A 20,407-nucleotide genomic window follows, 5' to 3' on the forward strand; every position below is an offset into this window, starting at 1 on the left:
AGAACTTAGATTAATACCACCGGAGCTGTGTTTGACTACATGAGGGGCTAGCCTGGGAATGTAATAACCCCTTTATAACACTAATTGCACTGATAAACACATCCAGATTACTGGTAGATAATTAACAGGAGAACTTTTAGGGCTCAGTCCATCTGGAAGTTTAAGACTGGAAAGTGAAGACACTCTGTATGATGGGGTTAACACAAAATGCTTTTATGTGTGTTCATACAAAGAACTAAGGGAGTGTTTTTCATTAATTTTCACTGGAGGATAGTTGCTTTACAAAGTTGCGTCAGCTTCTGCTTCAGCAAAGTGAGTCAGCCACACACACGCATATATCCTCTCTTTGGATTTCCTTCCTGCCTAGGTGACCAGAGAGCGCTGAGTAGGGCTCGGCAGCTGTGCAATGGATTCTCACTAGCTATCTATTCTACATATAGTATCAACTTTTTTTTTTAATTAAACTGACTCATCATTGGACAAAGAAAATTATCCCTCACAGAGACCCAACTAAACGTTAAAGTGGAATATAAAGAGTTTGTGGCAATTATGGTACAAACATCTAAATTCAGAGTGCAAAAAGTTGGAACATGTTGAATGCATGACACCATAATGATAAGAAATAGCTCTACCATGAAATAACACACATTTTTCTCTTAGCCTTAACACCACGTAGCTGAAATAACCTGAAATGTCTCCATTTGCTTAACTGGTGAGAGATTTGGCCACTCAGACTAATTAGCATGCATCTATAATGTTAGTGTTTAAATTAGGCCAGAACTAAGACCAAGATACCAATTTTAATAGAAAAATGTAATGACCTTATTACTGACATTGTATGTGAGAGGTAAGATTAAAGTGGTAGAAAAAGACAAATAAAGAAAAAAGAGAGAAAGAACAGCAAGAAGGGTATAGATGAAAAGATTAATATTGAATATATTTACTGTCATTATTTACTGAAAATGTAACAAATGGAATTTTAATAATTTTTATTAATAAAGTATAAAATTTACCGATATTAGAAATCATGAGTATCTTAATGTGCACACCTTCCATTTGGTGACTTTTAATAGCTTCAGAGCTCTTTCACATATGTTTTAAGTAATTCTTACAAGAAATACTTGTTGGGTCCTTCTCTGGTGGCTCAGTGGTAAAGAATCTGCCTGCCAATGTAGGGGACACAGGTTTGATCCCTGATCCAGGAAGATCCCACATGCTGCAGAGCAACTAAGCCTGCATGCCACAGCTACTGAACCGGAGCTCTAGAGCCGGGCAGCCACAGCTCCTGAGCCCACGTGCTGCAACTGCTGAAGCCCGAGCACCTGAAGCCTGTGCTCCCCAACAAGGGAAGCCACTGCATCGAGGAGCCCGAGCACCGTATCCAAGACAGCCCCCACTCACCACAACTGCACAAAGCAACAAAGACCCAATGCAACCCAAAACAATGTTTTAGTAAATAAACAAGGAAAAAGGAACTAGTATATAGTGGAACTATACATAACCTTGCTCTGTATTTTCCAAGTCTGCTGTAAATGTGTTATTATGTTTTCATAAGATAAAAAAAAAAAAACAAACTCATGTTCCAAATACAAAAAAAGAAAGAATTCTGAACACAATGATAAATTCATCTTTGATAGGAAGAAGGCCACTTTTTTCAGTTTCCTGAGTGGAGCCAAGGAAGAGAAGTACAGATGCAAGTAGGTACGTAGATGTGGTTCCCTCCAATGCTTCTCTATTGTCAGTAAAGAATTAAAAAAATAAAGCTAGTTATTAGTATGGGAAAGCTGGTGGCTCAGATGGTAAGGGGTCTGCCTGAAATGCAGGAAACCCGGGTTCGATCCCTGGGTCGGGAAGATCTCCTGGAGAAGGAAATGGCAACCCACTTCAGTATTCATGCCTGGAAAATCCCATGGACAGAGGAACCTGGTAGGCTACAGTCCATGGGGTGGCAAAGAGTCAGACACGACTGAGCAACTTCACTTACTTTTCTTTCTTTCTATGGGAAAGCAAACTTACCAAGGGAACATTAAAAATATGGGACAGATAAATTTGTTGAAATCCCAAAGGTACAGATGGCTCCCTCATAATCTCTTCATTGCCATAAGTTTACATGTTTTAAAACTTTGCCATTGTTTCACTGGAGTGATGAGAAAAGGAAATGATAAAAACACATGATTATTCCCGTATCATTAACTCAAAATCTATTTACCTCTTTCAAAACTTTCCCACTTCTTCTTTGCTTATTGGTTTGTTAAGAGCCATTGTTGTTGTTCTGTCACTCAGTCGTGTCTGACTCTTTGAGACCCCATGGACTGCAGCACACCAGGCTTCCCTGTCCATCACCAACTCCCGGAGTTTACTCAAACTCATGTCCACTGAGTCAGTGATGTCATCCAACCATTTCATCCTCTGTCATCCCCTTCTCCTCCTGCCTTCAATCTTTCCCAGCATCAGGGTCTTTTCCAATGAGTAAGCTCTTTGCATCAGGTGGCCAAAGTATTGGAGCTTCAGCGTCTAATATTCCAGTGTCTATTCAGGGTCGATTTCCTTTAGGATTGACTGGTTTGATCTCCTTGCTGTCCACAGGACTCTCAGGAGTCTTCTCCATCACCACAATTTGAAAGTATTAGATTCCTCTTAAATCAGTTGTGAAATTTGTATTTTGTTAAAATATATATTTTCTGTAGAATTTCAAATGTATTTTCACTGGGTACCATACAACATTTTCTCACAATTAATTTGGCTCTTCCTCATGTCTGCTGCTGCTGCTGCTAAGTCACTTCAGTCGTGTCCAACTCTGTGCAACCCCATAGACGGCAGCCCACCAGGCTCCCCCGTCCCTGGGATTCTCCAGGCAAGAACACTGGAGTGGGTTGCCATTTCCTCCTCAAGTGTAGTTATACTTAAAGTTTTGGGGGATATGTATGTTCCTATATTAAGTTTGGGTTTTTCCTTGGTAATCCCTATGTTTTGGGTTTTATTTTATTATTTTCTAATTTATTTTTTATTAGTAACCATTTTATCTTTGACTGTTTCGACTCTACACATTCTTTGAATTGTTTTGCTGTTTTTTTTTTCTTTGTTTTTCTGAGGCTGAATATTTCTCTTTTCACTTGTGTAATTCTAAATTTAAAGTTATACATTATTCCCTGAGTACCCCTTTAGCTATGTACCATATATTTTTATATGGTACACATATAAAAATACTACTACTTTTATTAATTTCTAGAGATCTTAGATAATGTGTGGTTTATTTAGAGATTTAGATGACTGTTCATTAATTCCCAAGTAGTTAAGACTTTTTTTTTTTGCATGGGAGGGGTCATTCAGCTTCCTGGATTTGGCTCGTTTTCTCTGGTTGGAGAACGTTCCCTGTAAAAATCTCTGTTTTGAAGAATTTGTTCAGTTGTTTGTTTACTCAGGTTAATGATTGATATAAATGTTTCACAGATGCCATGGGTAATTAAATAGTCTCTGTTTGGAGAGAACATACTTTTATCAATCTATATATTTGAGCTCACTGATTATATTATTAAAATCCTATATAAACTCACACATTATTTGACTACTTCATCTGCCTGATTCAGACAGAGACCCACATACAAATAATAATAAAAATAATGTATTTAGTGTCCATTTGATGTCTGCAGTTAATTTAAGAGGAAATCTGGAAAAAAAAAAAAAAAAAGAGGAAATCTGGAAAGTTAACTAACCAGGGACAGATCCAGAGAAGGCCACACTCTGGCTCAGCTATGGCTAGGGTTTTTCTGTAATGAGTACAACAAACCATTCAATCCTAAAGGAAATTAACTCTGAATATTTATTGGAAGTACTGATGCTGAAACTAAAACTCCAATACTTTGGCCACCTGATGGAAAGAGTCAGCTCATTGGAAAAGATGCTGATGCTGGGGAAGGCTGAAGGCAGGAAGAGAAGGGGATGACAGGGAATGAGATGGTTGGATGGCATTGCCAGCTCGGAGAGTCTGAGCAAACTCCAGGAGGTGATGAAGGACAGGGAACCCCGACCTGCTGCAGTCCATGGGGTGGCAAAGAGCTGGACACAACTGAACACCAACAACAGCAAAGCAGGCATGGGGAAGGGAGCTGAGCTTGTTGGAAGGGAGTGACTACAGTCTCGTCCCCATGAAATCCAATCTGAATGAGGAAACAAAGGCAGAAGGAAGAGAATGGGCAATGAAACGTGATGGGTTTGTGACTGGAGGTAGAATAGACAAACTAGAAGATGCAAGTGAGGTTTTACTGAGGAAGATGCCAAGTAACTCTCTAGTAACTTGGGGAAGATGTAAGTTGCAAACTCCAAGATGCAATCATTATGATAGGATTAGAGTGAGGAGGTTAGAGAACTAATTCCAAGTAGAAGTTGCACTGGAATGTTGAAGACATGAAGAATGAAAGAGTGAATGTTCATAAAATAATCCTGGAAAGAAATGCTCCAAAAATTAAGTGTTAAGATTAATAACAATTATTTCCTTCTTTGTATTGTTCTGCATTTTCTAAATTTCTAAAATGTAGTAATGCAGGTAGCACTTTTATAATTAGATAAGGGACTTCCCTGGTGGCTCAGATGGTAAAGAATTCACTAGCAATTCAGGATACTTGGGTTCATTTCTTGGGTTGGGAAGATCCCCTGGAAAAGGGAATGGCTACCCACTCCAGTATTCTTGCCTGGAGAATCCCATGGACAGATGAGCCTGGCGGGCGACAGTCCACAGGGAAGCAAAGAGTCGGACAGGACTAAGCAACTAACACTTTCAAAGGTTATTTTTAAAAGTCACACATGTAAATCCATGGCTGATTCATGTCAATAAATATTATTTTTTTTAAAAAATTCCCTAATAAAAAAATAGTAAAATAAAAGTCCACTTCATTTTCTCAAACATTTGGATCTTGGGGACTTCTCTGGTGGTCCAGTGATTGAGAACCTGCCTGCCAGTGCAGGAGAGACAGGTCTGATCCCTGGTCTAGGAAGACCCTGCTTGCCTGAACACTCTAGAACCTGTGCTCCACAATAAGAGAAGCCACCACAGAGAGAAGCCCATGCACCGCAACTAGAGAAAGTCCACAAGCAGCAATGAAGACCCAGCACAACCAAAAATAATCAAGCAAATAGACTGTTTTAAAAGATCTGAAAAATTCAAAGCTTGATTTGATGCCTCCCTCTATAATCATACTGTAATGTTACCGTGTGTTTATTGTACAATTTTGCTGCCCTGGAGTAAAATTAAATAATACAGAAAAGAGACACATTTCTTCATCTTTATTCCCAAAAGAGATACTTGTAACTCTGTTGTCTTTGATAAGGCATCTGTTTTTGAGTTTTTCCCCAAGAAGGAAAGACAACAATGTCTGAATGATTTTGAGCTAACAGAGGTGAATTCTCTTAGAAAGGATGCATAGCTATTTTTGCTTCTGCATTGGTTGTATAGTCTTTAGGTGTATTTATAAAGTGTTTATTGTGAATGTAATATAAATATCACATGGTACTATGATTATGAATTGTACTTGTTGACATAGTAACACCAGAAGATATATAAAGTGTTTTATATATATAAAACACTAAATCAGATAAAATGATTTGCTATCATTCCGTCACTTAGTTGTGGCTGACTCTCTGCGACCCCGTGGACCGCAGCATGCCAGGCCTCCCTGTCCTTTCCTGTCTCCTGAGCGTGCTCAAACTCATGTCCGTTGCGTCAGTGACGCCATCCAACCATCTCATCCTCTGCTCTCCCTTCTCTTTCTGCCCTCGGATTCCCCAGCTGCAGGGTCTTTTCCAATGAGTTGGCTTTTTGCATTAGGTGGCCAAAGTATTGGAGAAGGGAGTGGCAAACCACTTCAGTATTCTTGCCTTAAGAACCCCATGAACAGTATGAAAAGGCAAGAATATCACTGGAGTGGGTTGCCATTTTCTTCTCCAGAGGCTCTTCCCAACCCAGAGATGAAACCTGCCTCTCCTGCATTGCCAGTGGATTCTTCACCACTGAGCCACCTGGGAAGGACTCTGAAGCTAGCAGTGAGAAAAAAAAACAAAAAACAAAAACATAAAATCTCCTCCCCCAGGAAGCTTATATTTTACTTTAAGTTAATGCAGAACTGTCTTTGCTAAATCAAGGACTAAAATTTAATGAAATAATTAAATGTTTTCTCCAGCTTCTCCCCCCCCCCCCCAATAGAATTCTTGAGTTATTTAGGAAGAAAGGAAAAATTTGTAGACCAGGAATTACTGGACTATTAGATTTTGCATGCCACAAAAAAATGTTTAGATATAATAAACAATTTGGGGGAACTTTTAGCTTCCACTACTTTTCAGTTTGTCCAATAAGGGTATGAAAACAAACAAAATATACCATCATCATGATTTCACTTAAGGAAAGAGATTTTAGTATCTTACTGTGGAAGGAGGAAGAGCACCTCAGAATAAAGCACCATTTTCTCCCCCCTGATAAGAGACATCTACACGAGCAGACTGTGTGTGTGTGCTTCTCATTTGGCAACTGACTAGGGAAAACTTCACGGGCTCACAGAGCTACATTTGGTAATCATCGTCTCAGACTACAGTCTAATACTGAGTCGGCAAATAAAGCAAACAAAACAAACAAAAGTGGTTTTCCTATTTTGTTTGGAATTATGGGTCAGTTATTCCATGCTAAGTCACAATTTGGTAGGAAAAAAAAGCTAATTGGAATTATTGCTTGGAAAGGTAACTTTAAAAAGCACTGGATGTGGCACATACACACAATGGACTATTACTCAGGTATAAAAAGGAATACATTTGAGTCAGTTCAAATGAGGTGGATGAACCTACAGCCTATTACACAGAGGGAAGTAAGTCAGAAAGAGAAAGACAAACATCCTGAATGAATGCATATACTTGGAGTCTAGAAAGATAGTGCTGACGATCCTACTGGCATGGTAGCAAAGGAGACACAGACATTTTGTGACACAGTGGGGGAAGGAGAGGATCGGATGATATGAGAAAATGGCATGGAAACACACATTACCATATGTAAAAAAGGTAGCCAGTGGGCATTCGAGGTATGACACAGGGAACCAAAGCCAGTACTCTCTGACAACCCAGAGGAGAGGGATGGGAAGGGGGGCGGTTCAAGAGGGAGGGGACACAGGTATATCTAAGGTTGATTCATGTTGATGAATGGCAAAACCATCACAGTAGTGTAATTACCCTCTAATTAAAAATAAAATCACTGGGGACCTCCCTGCAAGTCCAGTTAAGACCTTGCCTTCTGATGAGGGTGTGTGGGTTCCATCCCTGGTCGAGGAGCTAAGATCTCACAGGGCTCATGGCTAAAAAAACAAAACATAAAACAGAAGCAGTATTATAAAAAAAATTCAATAAAGACTCTCAAAATGGTCCATGTGATCAAAAAATACAACAAAATTTATTTTCTTAAAAAAGGGGGATCGGGATGGGGAATAAGTGTAAATCTATGGCTGATTCATATCAATGTATGACAAAACCCACTGAAATGTTGTGAAGTAATTAGCCTCCAACTAATAAAAAAATTTAAAAAAAAAAAAAAAAAAAAAAAGCACTGGAGGAATCAACCTGCCTGACTTCAGGCTCTACTACAAAGCCACAGTCATCAAGACAGTGTGGTACTGGCACAAAGACAGAAATATAGATCAATGGAACAAAATAGAAAGCCCAGAGATAAATCCACGTACCTATGGACACCTTATCTTCGACAAAGGAGGCAAGAATATACAATGGAAACAAGACAACCTCTTTAGCAAGTGGTGCTGGGAAAACTGATCAACCACCTGTAAAAGAATGAAACTAGAACACTTTCTAACACCATACACAAAAATGAACTCAAAATGGATTAAAGATCTAAATGTAAGACCAGAAACTATAAAACTCCTAGAGGAGAACATAGGCAAAACACTCTCCGACATAAATCACAGCAAGATCCTCTATGACCCACCTCCCAGAATATTGGAAATAAAAGCAAAAATAAACAAATGGGACCTAATTAAACTTAAAAGCTTTTTCACAACAAAGGAAACTATAAGCAAGGTGAAAAGACAGCCTTCAGAATCGGAGAAAATAATAGCAAATGAAGAAATAGACAAAGGATTAATCTCAAAAATACACAAGCAACTCCTGAAGCTCAATTCCAGAAAAATAAATGACCCAATCAAAAAATGGGCCAAAGATCTAAACAGACATTTCTCCAAAGAAGACATACAGATGGCTAACAAACACATGAAAAGATGCTCAACATCACTCATTATCAGAGAAATGCACATCAAAACCTCAATGAGGTACCATTACACGCCAGTCAGAATGGCTGCTATCCAAAAGTCTACAAGCAATAAATGCTGGAGAGGGTGTGGAGAAAAGGGAACCCTCTTACACTGTTGGTGGGAATGCAAACTAGTACAGCCACTATGGAAAACAGTGTGGAGATTCCTTAAAAAACTGGAAATAGAACTGCCATATGACCCAGCAATCCCACTCCAGGGCATACACACTGAGGAAACCAGAACTGAAAGAGACACGTATACCTCAATGTTCATCGCAGCACATTTATAACAGCCAGGACATGGAAGCAACCTAGATGCCCATCAGCAGACGAATGGATAAGAAAGTTATGGTACATATACACAATGGAATATTACTCAGCCATTAAAAAGAATTCATTTGAATCAGTTCTAATGAGATGGATGAAACTAGAGTCCATTATACAGAGTGAAGTAAGCCAGAAAAATAAACACCAATACAGTATACTAATGCATATATATGGAATTTAGAAAGATGGTAACGATAACCCTATATGCAAGACAGAAAAAGAGACACAGATGTATAGAACAGATTTTTGGACTCTGTGGGAGAAGGCAAGGGTGGGATGATCTGAGAGAACAGCATTGAAACATGTATATTATCAAATGTGAAACAGATCGCCAGTCCAGGTTGGATGCATGAGACAAGTGCTCAGGGCTGGTGCACTGGGATGACCCAGAGGGATGGGGTGGGGAGGGAGGCGGGAGGGGGGATTGGGATGGGGAACACATGTAAATCCATGGCTGATTCATGTCAATGTATGGCAAAAACCACTACAATATTGTAAAGTAATTAGCCTCCAACTAATAAAAATAAAGGATAAAAAAAGCACTGAACTGATTCAAACAAAATGATGGATGAAAGCATTCTAAGAAAGCGGTCTTTGTCTAAAATCACTCCAACATTAAATAGTGATGATATACTGTAAACAGTCAGTTTAATACTCAGTGCACAGAGCAGTTTATAAAATAATTAGTTTCAGGTCATACACTGGCTGACAGGCAATGAAAGCAGTTCTGCCGTTTCAGGAATTTAATTTCCACAAGGTCTATAATCTCTAGAAGGGCCTTTGGCTTGTGTTAGCAGCAAGATAACTTCTGAATCTTTAACTTTGCCCTTCAATTATCTGAATAGGTAGATTATAAAAGTTATAAATATATGTTGGCTTTTCATTTGTTAGCTTGCTTTAAAACAACCAATGTTCTCCTCTCTATCCATATTTAATCATCACTTTCATACTGGAAGACCTTTTTGAAGTTTCAGGCCAAGATGTTAACACAGTCTGCTCTGCACCTTATCTTTCTTTCTTACCCCTGTCCTAATCAAGTTACTGCAAATCTGTCTCCTGGCGCTGGCACTGGTGTCTACAGGCTGACCAGGCACAATTTGAAGCTTTTGTGATGTGAACTGGAGTTCAATTTCACCAACGAAATACTGCTGGAATCAGAACTTAATGCTGAACAGCCAGAATATAAGAACTTAGAGTAATGCAAGTAGAATGGAAGCCAGATGTTATTAACTTTCTCTACCAACTGGGAGAAAATGTTACAGAAGACACTCTCAGCCTAGATCATCTTTCTAGCTTTCAAAAGTGAGTCATGGGTGGGCAGATTTCAAATGCAATCAAAGAAAACCAGTGAAAAGAGCCAATTGTGCATGAAATCTTGAGCTTGGGATCTTTTGCTTCCACTTGAAAGTTAAATCTCAAGTGAAATTTTGACAGAATTGTGTAGGCAAACAGACGCTGTGGTAGGAGTACAAACTGGCATGGTTAGGAGTGGGTGAAATGAATGAATGGGGTTAAAAAATATATGTCATGGGACTGTAGTGATAAAATATAACTTTACTTGGTAAATAATACTATATTACAAAAAAACACTGTATTATATATTTGAAAGTTGCTAAGAGAATGGATCATAAAAGTTCTCATGGCAAGACAAAAACTTTGTAGCTATGCATGGTGATGAAAGTTAACTAAACTCTTTGATCATTTTGCAATATATGTAAATATTGTATCATTCTGTTGTGCATGTGAAACCAATATAATATTATATGTCAGGTGACTTCATTTGTATTTCCCTGGTGGCTCAGCGGTAAAGAATCCGCCTGTAATTAGGAGATGTGGGTTTGATCCTTGGATCAGGAAGGTCCCCTGGAGAAGGAAATGGCAACCCACTCCAGTATTCTTGCCTGAAATCCCATGGACGGAGGAGTTTGGCAGGCTACAACCCATGGGGTCGCAAAAGAGTCAGACGTGACTTAGCAAGTGAACAATTCCATTAAAAAAAATTTTTTTTTTTAATTAGCATGCTGCTATAGAGAGCAGCTTCAGTTCAGTTCAGTTCAGTTCAGTCGCTCAGTCATGTCCAACTCTTTGCGACCCCATGAATAGCAGCACGCCAGGCCTCCCTGTCCATCACCAACTCCCAGAGTTTACTCGAACCCATGTCCATCGAGTCAGTGATGCCATCCAGCCATCTCATCCTCTGTCGTCCCCTTCTCCTCCTGCCCCCAATCCCTCCCAGCATCAGGGTCTTTTCCAATGAGTCAGCTCTTCGCATGAGGTGGCCAAAGTATTGGAGTTTCAGCCTCAGAGACAGCAGCTTAGAACTGGCAAAATTACAAATGCACACCTGTGGATCTAGTAATTTCAATACCAATTCATCCTACTAGTGACCATTTTTCAAACTTTTCATTACAGTATTGATTATCATAGCAAGACTGGAAAAAACATTAATACCAATTCTTATGAAACTACTTAAATATTAATAAATTATGGTACATTTGAACAATGGATCACTATGCAGGTTGGTAGAAGGGACAAGACTTTATGAACAGATATGAACTGATTTCCAATGTATGTTAGACTAAAAAAGTAATTTACACATTGTATTTAAAAAAAGGTAATTCATAAAATACACATCTTCATTTTTATGTTCAAAGAATATCTCTTCTTGTTCCATCACTAAGACGTGTCCGACTCTTTGTGACTCCATGAAGTGTGCCAAGCTTCCCTGTCCTTCACTGTCTCCGATAGTTTGCTCAAACTCATGACCATTGAGTCAGTAATGCCACCCAACCATCTCATCCTCTGCCACCCCCTTCTCCCATGCTCAATCTTTCCCAGCATCGGGGTCTTTTCCAATGAGTCGGCTCTTCAAATCAGACAAAGTATTGGACAAAGTAATGGAACTTCAGCTTCAGCATCAGTCCTTCCAGTGAATATTCAGGGTTGATTTCCTTTAGGAGTGACTGGTTTGGGCACCTTGCAGACCAAGGGGCTCTCAAGAGTCTTCTCCAGCGCCACAATTAAAAAGCAACAATTCTTCAACACTCAAACTTCTTTATGGTCCAACTCTCACATCTGTACATGACTGTTGGAAAAACCATAGGTTTGACTATCCAGATCTTTGTCGACAAAGTGATGTCTCTGTTTTTAATATGCTGTCTAGGTTTGTCATAGCTTTTCTTCCAAAGAGCAAGTGTCTTAACTTCATGTCTGCTGTCAACATCTGCAGTGATTATAGAGCCCAAGAAAATAAAATCTGTCACTGTTTCCACTTTGTCCCCATCTATTTGCCATGAAGTAATGGGACTAGATGCCATAGTCTTCGTTTTTTGAATATTGAGTTTTAAGCCAGCTTTTTCACTCTCCTCTTTCACCTTCATCAAGAGGCTCTTTAGATCCTCTTTGCTTTCTGTCATAACGGTGGTGTCATCTGCGCATCTGAGGTTATTGATATATCTCCTGGCAATCTTGATTCCAACTTGTGAGTCATCCAGCCCAGCATTTTGTATGATGTACTCTGCATATAAGTTAAATAAGCAGGATAATATACAGCCTTGATGTACTCTTTTCCCAACTTTGAACCAGTTCATTGTTCTATGTCTGGTTCCAACTGTTGCTTCTTGTCCTACATGTAGGTTTCTCAGGAGACAGATGAAGTCGTCTGTTGTTCCCATCTCTTTAAGAATTTTCCAGTTTGTTGTGATACACATAGTCAAAGGTTTTAGTGTAGTCAATGAAATGGAAGTAGATGGGTTTTTTTTTTTTTTAACCCTCTTACTTTTTCTATGATCCAACAGATGTTGGCAATTTGATCTCTGCCTTGTCTAAATTCAGCTTTTACATCTGGAAGTTCTTGGTTCACATACTGCTGAAGCCTAACTCGAAGGATTTTGAGCATTACTTTGCTAGCATGTGCAATGAGTGCAACTATACAGTAATCTGAACATCCTTTGTCATTGCCTTTCTTTGGGATTGGAATAAAAGCTGACTTTTTCAGTCCCGTGGCCACTGCTGAGTTTTCCAAATTTCCTGGCATATTGAGTGCAGCACTTTCACAGCATCATCTTTTAGGATCTGAAATAACTCAGCTGGAATTCCATCACATCCACTACCTTTGTTTGTAGTGATGCTTCCTAAGGCCCACTTGACTTCACACTCCAAGAGGTCTGGCTCTAGGTGTGTGACCACACCATTGTGGTTATCTGGGTCATTAAGACATTTTTGTACAGTTCTGTATATTCTCTCCACCTCTTCTTAATCTCTTCTGTTGCTGTTAGGTCCTTGCCATTTCTGTCCTTTATTGTGCCCATTTTTGCAGGAAATGTTCCCTTGGAATCTCCAGTTTTCTTGAAGAGATCTCTAGTCTTTCCCATTCTTATTTTCCTCTATTTCTTTGCATTGTTCACTTAAGAAGACTATCTTATCTCTCCTTGGTATTCTCTGGAACTCTGCATTTAGTTGGGTATACTTTTCCTTTCTCCTTTGCCTTTCACTTATCTTCTCCTGATATATGTAAGGCTTCTTTAGACAACCACTTGCCTTATGGCATTTTCTTTTGGGATGGTTTTGGTCACCACCTCCTGCATAATGTTAGGTACCTCCGTCCATAGTTCTTTAGGCACTCTATCAGATTTAATCCTCTTAATCTATTCATCACCTCTACTGTATAATCATAAGGGATTTGATTTGGGTCGTGATTTTCCCTACTTTCTTCAGTTTAAGCCTGAATTTGCAATAAGGAGCTCATGATCTAAGCCATAGTCAGCTCCCAGTCTTGTTTTCGCTGACTGTATAGAGCTTCTCTATCTTTGGCTACAAAGAATATAATTAATCTGATTTTGGTATTGACCATCGGGTGATGTCCATGTGTAGAGTTGTCGCTTGTGTTGTTGGAAAAGGGTGTTTGCTATGATCAGTGTGTTCTCTTGGCAAAACTCTGTTAGCCTTTGCCCTGCTCCATTTTGTACTCCAAGGTCAAACTTGCCTGTTACTCCAGGTATCTCTTGACTTTCTACTTTTGCATTCCAGCACCCTATGATGAAAAGGACATCTCTTTTTGGTGTTAGCTCTAGAAGGTCTTGTAGGTCTTCATAGAAAGAATCAACTTCAGCTTCTTCAGCCTTAGTGGTTGGGGTACAGACTAGGATTACTGTGATACGGAAAGGTTTGCCTTGGAAACGAACTGAGATCATTCTGTCGTTTCTGAAATTGCATCCAAGTACTACATTTCGGACTCTTCTATTGACTATGAGGGCCACTCCATTTCTTCTAAGGGATTTTTGCCCATAGTAGTAAATATAATGGTGTGGATCAAATTCCTGTGATCCCACTAGAGACTGAGATGGATCCGCCTGTCAGTGTTGAAGATCTCCTGCAGAGGCATGGGTTGGCAGTAGCCTGCCTTGGGAACAGGGTCACTGGCAGCAGCATTCCTGGGTGGCATGAGTTGGCATAAGTCCTTTTTGAAGGTTGCCTATAGTTCTACCATAGAGCCCGTAGACTCCAGTATTAAGTTGCCTCAGGGTGTAACTAACATAGCATAGACCCAAATATCAGCAGACAATTGGATTAAAGCTTTACTGACCATGGCCCTGCCCACCAGAGCAATACCCAGATTTTCCCACAACCAGTCCTTCCCACCAGGAAGCAAGAACTATAATCCCACAGCCTCCAGAAGACCAGGATCACACAAAGCTAACCAAAATCATCACAGAGATAACAGTCTTGTGTTTCTCAAGGATGCTATCAGCCATGCCATGCTGATAGCCACCTGAGGGCCACCCAAGACTGACCGCTCATGGTGGAGAGTTCTGAGAAAACACAGTCCACTGGAGAACGGGATGGCAAACCATTTCATTATTCCTGCCTCGAAAACCCCATGAACAGTATGAAAGAACAAAAAAATATGACACTGAAGGATGAGCTCCCCAGGTCAGTAGGTGTCCAACAGGCTACTGTGGAAGAGAGGAGAAATAACTCCAGAACGAATGAAGAGGCTGGGCCAAAGTGGAAATGTAGCTAAGTTGTGGATGTGTCTGGTGGTGAAAGTGAAGTCTGATACTGTAAAGAACAATATTGCATAGGAACCTATAATGTTAGGTCCATGAATCAAGGTAAATTGGATTTCATCAAGGAGGAGCGGTTAAGAGTAAACATCAACATTTTAGGAATCAGTGAACTAAAATGGGCAGGAACGGGTGAATTTAATTGAGAAGTTCTCTGGAGGATCACAAAACTTTCAACATTGCCAGGGAACTGGAAGGTGCCTAGAAATGGATGGGAATACCTCTTGTAACCTTGTGAATTTTGAGACAAGAAAATTCACATATAGGCACATAGGTGAAGGAGAAGGCCCTACATTCGGTGACACAATAAGAAAGTATGCGAGCTCAACTTTAGAGTCAAATGTGCCCTTGCCAGTTTGAAGGGTAACCTCTGTGACATATGTCTGAACTGTGTCTCAGTGGTCCCCACCCACTAAGTCGATTTTTTTCTTCCACTTGTTTCTTAAATCAGCCGTTGAGGAACTGCTAGCAAACCTGGCCTTCTTTTGAAAAGACCAAGGACACTTTTGCTTTCATTGAACAGAGGGAAAGGTGCTAAAAAAAAGAAAGAAAGGGGGGGGGGGGAATAACATTTTATCCTATATGACATTCACCCTTTTTGAAAGTGCTCTTAAAACAGGAAGGTGTAGAAATACGAAGTACTAATAAGGTTAGTCGTATTAATATATCACGCCTTAGTATTCCGGCCTAGAGAATTCCATGGACTGTATAGTCCAAGGGGTCGCAAAGAGTCGGACAAGACTGAGCGACCTTCACTTCACTCAATTCAGTCTCAAGAAAAAATATCCCATCCTTGGGATTCCACTTCTAGCTCCTCCCGACCTCCTCCCGCTCCACCTTGGGTCTCCTCCTTCCCTCCCCGCTGCTTCTCCGCCTTTCTCCCGTCTCCTCCTTCACTATCTGCCCTTCCCGGCGCTTGGCGGGAGGTTTCCTCGCATGCCTACGTCAGTGAGGAAGACGCACTGCAGCACCCGGGGCTGACTCTTTCCCTTCGTCTCTATGATCCTCTTTGTGACCGGCCGGACCGCGCCGGATTCCCAGAGTTCCGTGCCAATAGTCCTCCAGGCCGACAGGGGGACGCCGCGGGTGGGGGCGGGGAAAAACCCACAAAACAAAACTGACGTTCTCGCGAGAGGCGCGGAGTTCTCTTCAAGCATTGAGCGCGTGAGCGCCTGCGCGCTCCCCGCGGTGCGCGGTAGCTGGGAAAGGGAAGCGAGGAGCCGGGCTGGACTCCCGGGGAGATCGCGCGTGCGCTGTCGCGAGCTCGGCGTTGCCGGGGCGGCGGAGTTGGGAGCCGGCGGGTGTGTGTGTGAGAGCGCCGTGCGGGACGCGGGGCAATGTTCCGAAAGGCCCGGCGGGTGAACGTGCGCAAGCGGAATGACTCGGAGGAGGAGGAGCGAGAGCGCGATGAGGAGCAGGAGCCCCCGCCGTTGCTGCCGCCGCCGCCTGGCACCGGCGAGGAGCCTGGCCCTGGCCCGGGCCCCGGCGGCGGCGGAGGCGACAGGGCCCCAGCGGGCGAGTCCCTGCTGGGCCCGGGCCCGCCGCCGCCGGCCGCGCTGACCTCGGGGACGGAGGCCGGAGGCTGCCTCCTCGGCGGCGCGGAGCCCGGCAACGGGCTGAAGCCGCGCAAGAGGCCGCGCGAGAACAAAGAGGTCCCCCGGGCCAGCCTGCTCAGCTTCCAGGACGAGGACGAAGGTAAACCGCCGCGCCTCAGGGCGCCCCCCGGACCCCGGTATCTCTACCCTAGCTAGGCCTCCACCGCGGGTCCCTGCGTTCCCTAGACGCGCCCAGCTTCAGTACCCCGCCCCCGCCCCGGGAACCGAGTCGCTTCTTCCCGCCCCGACCCGCTGCACGTTTTCCCCCGCCTCCGGCCTTCTGCGCAGGCAGGGTGGAGGGGGACGTGTTCCCGCGCCGCCGCCGGCCTTTTCTTAACTACCGCCTCCTCCTCGCCGGCCTCCCGAGCATCTCCTGTTCCGAGGGGCTGGCGATCTCAGATCAGTCATTCTTAGTTTTTTTCACGTGGAAATTCAGTGTTTCCTGCCCTGCCTCGTTCCTGGCCGCGGTGTTTTAGGGAGAACCAGACTGCTCTAGTTTCTAGACGGGTCCCTGGACTGCTCTGGGCACGTTCTCCGGGCCTTCCGTAGGTCACCGTGCCCACGCCTCTTGGCATCCTCGTCCTGGTCAGACATCCTTGAGTAGTAAGGGGCCAGACATCCTTGACCAGGAAGGCTGAGTGTATCAAAAGGAGTGCTAGGTGTGGAAAGAGAAGCCCGGAATTGAAGCTTTGGTTCTGAGTCACTTTGGGCCAGCCGTTCACGGTCGACGATCCTGTTTCCAATCCTCAGTTTCCCTGTAAAAGCAAATAGGGGTACAAATGTGCGACCTTAACTCTATTAACATTTGGACCGTGAAAAGAGACGGTGTAATGGTAATTCAAGGCGGTTTATCCAATCTGGTGTGAGGGGCCAGGCTGCAGTGGATTTAGATTTCTGATCGTAGATGAGCCTTCTATCATTTTACTTCCCCAATTGTTGAGTGTATGTTTGTATAATCCAGTTAAGTCTATGTTATGAAAAAAGAATTTAAGACTTGGAAATCCGACTTGCATCTTGATGGCGATGCTTTCTTGTTTCCAGTAATAGGCAGTTTCTCTCTCAAGTTTGCCAGGAGTACAGTCACATTTTTGTTTTCGCTGATGTAGGGACAGCTTGGTAAAGTGTTTGCATTCGACTTTTAAAGTTTTCAAATCAAAGATGATGGATACGCCATCGAAATTTATTTTTGAAAAGTTGATTAGGTCTCAGCTTGGTCTTGAAATAACTGTCCACGTGTGATGGGTATAGAGTTACTCAGTCTTGACAGCTCTGTAAACTAGCACCTTTTGATTTTGGATATTTTATTTAAGATATCTTAAGAATTTGATAATTAGTTGCTTTTTCAAAGATCTCTTTTCCTCTCCTGAAATAAATGATTTAAGAAAGACTGTAGAACACAGAACTTTGTGCAGTTACATGTGTTATGCCTTTAAAAAGTCTCAGATTGGCATTTTATTCCAGATTATGAAGTTGATTCAGTTTTTGGAAGCCTATTAAGGATTTTAAGTAATTTCAAATTATGTAATGATTTGGAATGTTTGGGTATATTTAGAAGAATTCAAAAGTTAGAATGGAAAATATTATCAGAAAATAGTTACTACGGATTTTATTTTTTAAAGAAAATGAAGAAGTTTTCAAAGTGAAGAAATCAAGTTACAGCAAAAAGATAGTAAAATTGCTTAAGAAAGAGTATAAAGAAGATCTTGAAAAATCGAAGATTAAGACAGAACTCAACTCATCAGCTGACAGTAAGTACTAATTTGATTCTTTTGAAGTGACAAAATGAAACTCTCACAGGGATTGAATAGATTTGGTGCGTATATAGTGAACTTGTTCACTTGATTCTGTCATTGTCAAGGGTTCAAGTTGAGTAATGATGTAGTTTTATTTAATTCCCACATGACTGCACTGTGAATGCATTATTTAAAAAGACAGAACCATTGCCACTGGAATGTGTCTGCTGCACTGCCTGAATTCTCCCAGGTCTCTGACTGACGAGTGCTCCGAGTGCTGTGAACAGAGAGGTTTCCCACTTAAGCCTGAGACGCAGTTCGTTTCCGTTGGAAGGAGTCCTGCGCAGATTCCTACGCTTCTATTCTCTACTTGTATTTTGTAGAGACAAGTTTTGGGTTCCTTTGGTTTTATATACACGGTCATTTTAATTCTTAGAGAACTTCTAGGAACCTCCTAAGTCTAATGTTGATGATGTTCCCATTTAGCAGCCTGATCAGATACATGAATGCACACTCCTGGGTGTGTGGCACCTGCCTACGTTGTACAAACATCTCTTATGTCCTCTCACAACCTAAGTTAAACTTTTAAGCATTTATTCGTCCTTAGGAAAGTGGTTTCATGATAATATGCTGTGGTCTGAGTTATTCTCATGCAAATGCTTTAGGGAGATCTTTTTATTTTGTGGAATTAAAGATAGAATTATTATTGCCCAGTTCTCCACTATAGGCTTGATGTGGGAACATATGTCATGATATCTCATTTGCAATCTAATTTTGGAAACAACATCACTTCAGTGTATAACTGGATCCCGTATTTGGCAAAATGTCTAGTGAGTAACTTAAAGCTTAACTACACTTTTCTTTTTAGAGATGGGTGAAGGAATGCTTCATAGATAAAGTGGAATTTGAAGCTGGATTTTTTATCTTTTAAATTGCAAAGAAAATAGGGGAGGTGTGGGGCTATTATCAAAGACTTGCTGTTTTGGAAAAGAGCAAGTACATGTGACAGGCTGAATAGATGATTTGTGGCGGATGCAGAGGTTTAAGGTGAAAGGTACCTTGTTGACAGATTGTGAAGGATGTTTAGTATCTAGTATGGGGTTTAGAGTTGCCATTTCAGGGGCCTGCCAGGATGGTGACATGATAAATGCCTTTTGAAATCTTAACCTGGTGTTAGCGTGCAGCGTGGATTGGCACAGGGAAATATTAGAGGCCTAAAGCAGTTTAAATGCAAGGGCCAGCTTTGATCCTGTAATAGTGGGTTTAAAAAGGTCTCAGTTGAGCAAGACTTGAGGCTTTTCCTGACTCAGTGGGAAATTCTAGGTGAATTTAAAATGTTTGCTGTGGGTGTGCGGAAAGAAATAGAAAAAGATTATTTGAGAAGTATTCCAAGGGAAGAATTGGGAGACCTAATGTATGCTTCAGCTATTGGATCTAAAAGAAATAGATTTGAGCTTTTGCGCCAGGTGACTGAGAGGATAATTATGTATGATATACAGAAATAGGGAATGCAGGTGGGAGGAGGAGTATTTTTAGGGGAACTGATTATTTTGGAGTCTAGGAAGCTGCTGCATTTTTTCCAAATCTCTTAAGAACCAACTGTGTATAATGAAGTTGAAGAAGAAAGCTCAGGAAAAGTGAGAACTGAGAAAAGACCATTTACTGTTGTGTTTAAAAATTGAAGCAGGTGCAAAGTGTATGTGGCGACCTTCTGTTTTCATATTAACTGATTTCCTACTCAGCAGATAACTCAATGTCCACCCCAAAGGTAGAGCCTCAGTGTTATAGGTCGTTGTTCCTGTTTCATTCATCAACTCACAATCCCAAACTTTTCCTACCCCAATGTTCCTTAGATAGGCAGAGGTGCATTAAATGGAAAACAAGGGTAGTATTCACTTGGAAAACCTACCTTTGGGATATTCCAAATTGATGAGTTCACCTTTGAACTTGAATTTGAGTGTAAATAGCCAGTGAATAGTTGGAGATGTAGATTTTGTTTTGGTGCTCATTGAGGTGATAATTGAAGCCAGGGGTAAATGGAATCGAGGCTGCAGCATAAAGGAAATGTTCCTGAGAACCAAAGACTTCTACCTGTAATAAGCACACACATAGAGAGGCTGCTTTACTCAAGAGATACAAAGAGTCATAAAGTCCAAAGGAGAACAGATAGGAAAGTTTCAAGATGATGAGTGTTGATGAGTGTCAGTTGTATGAAATAGTATCATGAAGGTCAGGAAAAGGAAGGGCTGTTGGTGTGGTGGCTGGGTTTTTGCGGGGGGCGGGGGGGGGGCATCTGGCAAAAGAGACTAATTTACTTGCCAAGCTCTGCCTGTTTAGAGGAAGGAACATCTTTTGCTAAATTGCTCAATGAAATTGTATCAGTTAGCTGTGGCTGCA

At 41.5% G+C, this 20,407-nt stretch overlaps 1 protein-coding gene across 1 annotated transcript in view; it reads left to right on the forward strand.

Moving 5' to 3' along the window:
* The first annotated feature begins 15,864 nt into the window (after positions 1-15,864).
* Positions 15,865-20,407, forward strand: part of PAXBP1 (PAX3 and PAX7 binding protein 1) — a 31,899-nt gene continuing 27,356 nt past the window's right edge. Inside the window, exons 1-2 of the mRNA XM_043892892.1 lie at positions 15,865-16,377; positions 17,897-18,025. Coding sequence (XP_043748827.1) covers positions 16,020-16,377; positions 17,897-18,025 — 487 coding nt within the window. The 5' untranslated portion in view covers positions 15,865-16,019. The remainder of the gene's footprint in view (positions 16,378-17,896; positions 18,026-20,407) is intronic.

The sequence above is a fragment of the Cervus elaphus genome, chromosome 31 (assembly GCF_910594005.1).
Source record: "Cervus elaphus chromosome 31, mCerEla1.1, whole genome shotgun sequence".
Taxonomy (NCBI): Eukaryota; Metazoa; Chordata; class Mammalia; order Artiodactyla; family Cervidae; genus Cervus; species Cervus elaphus.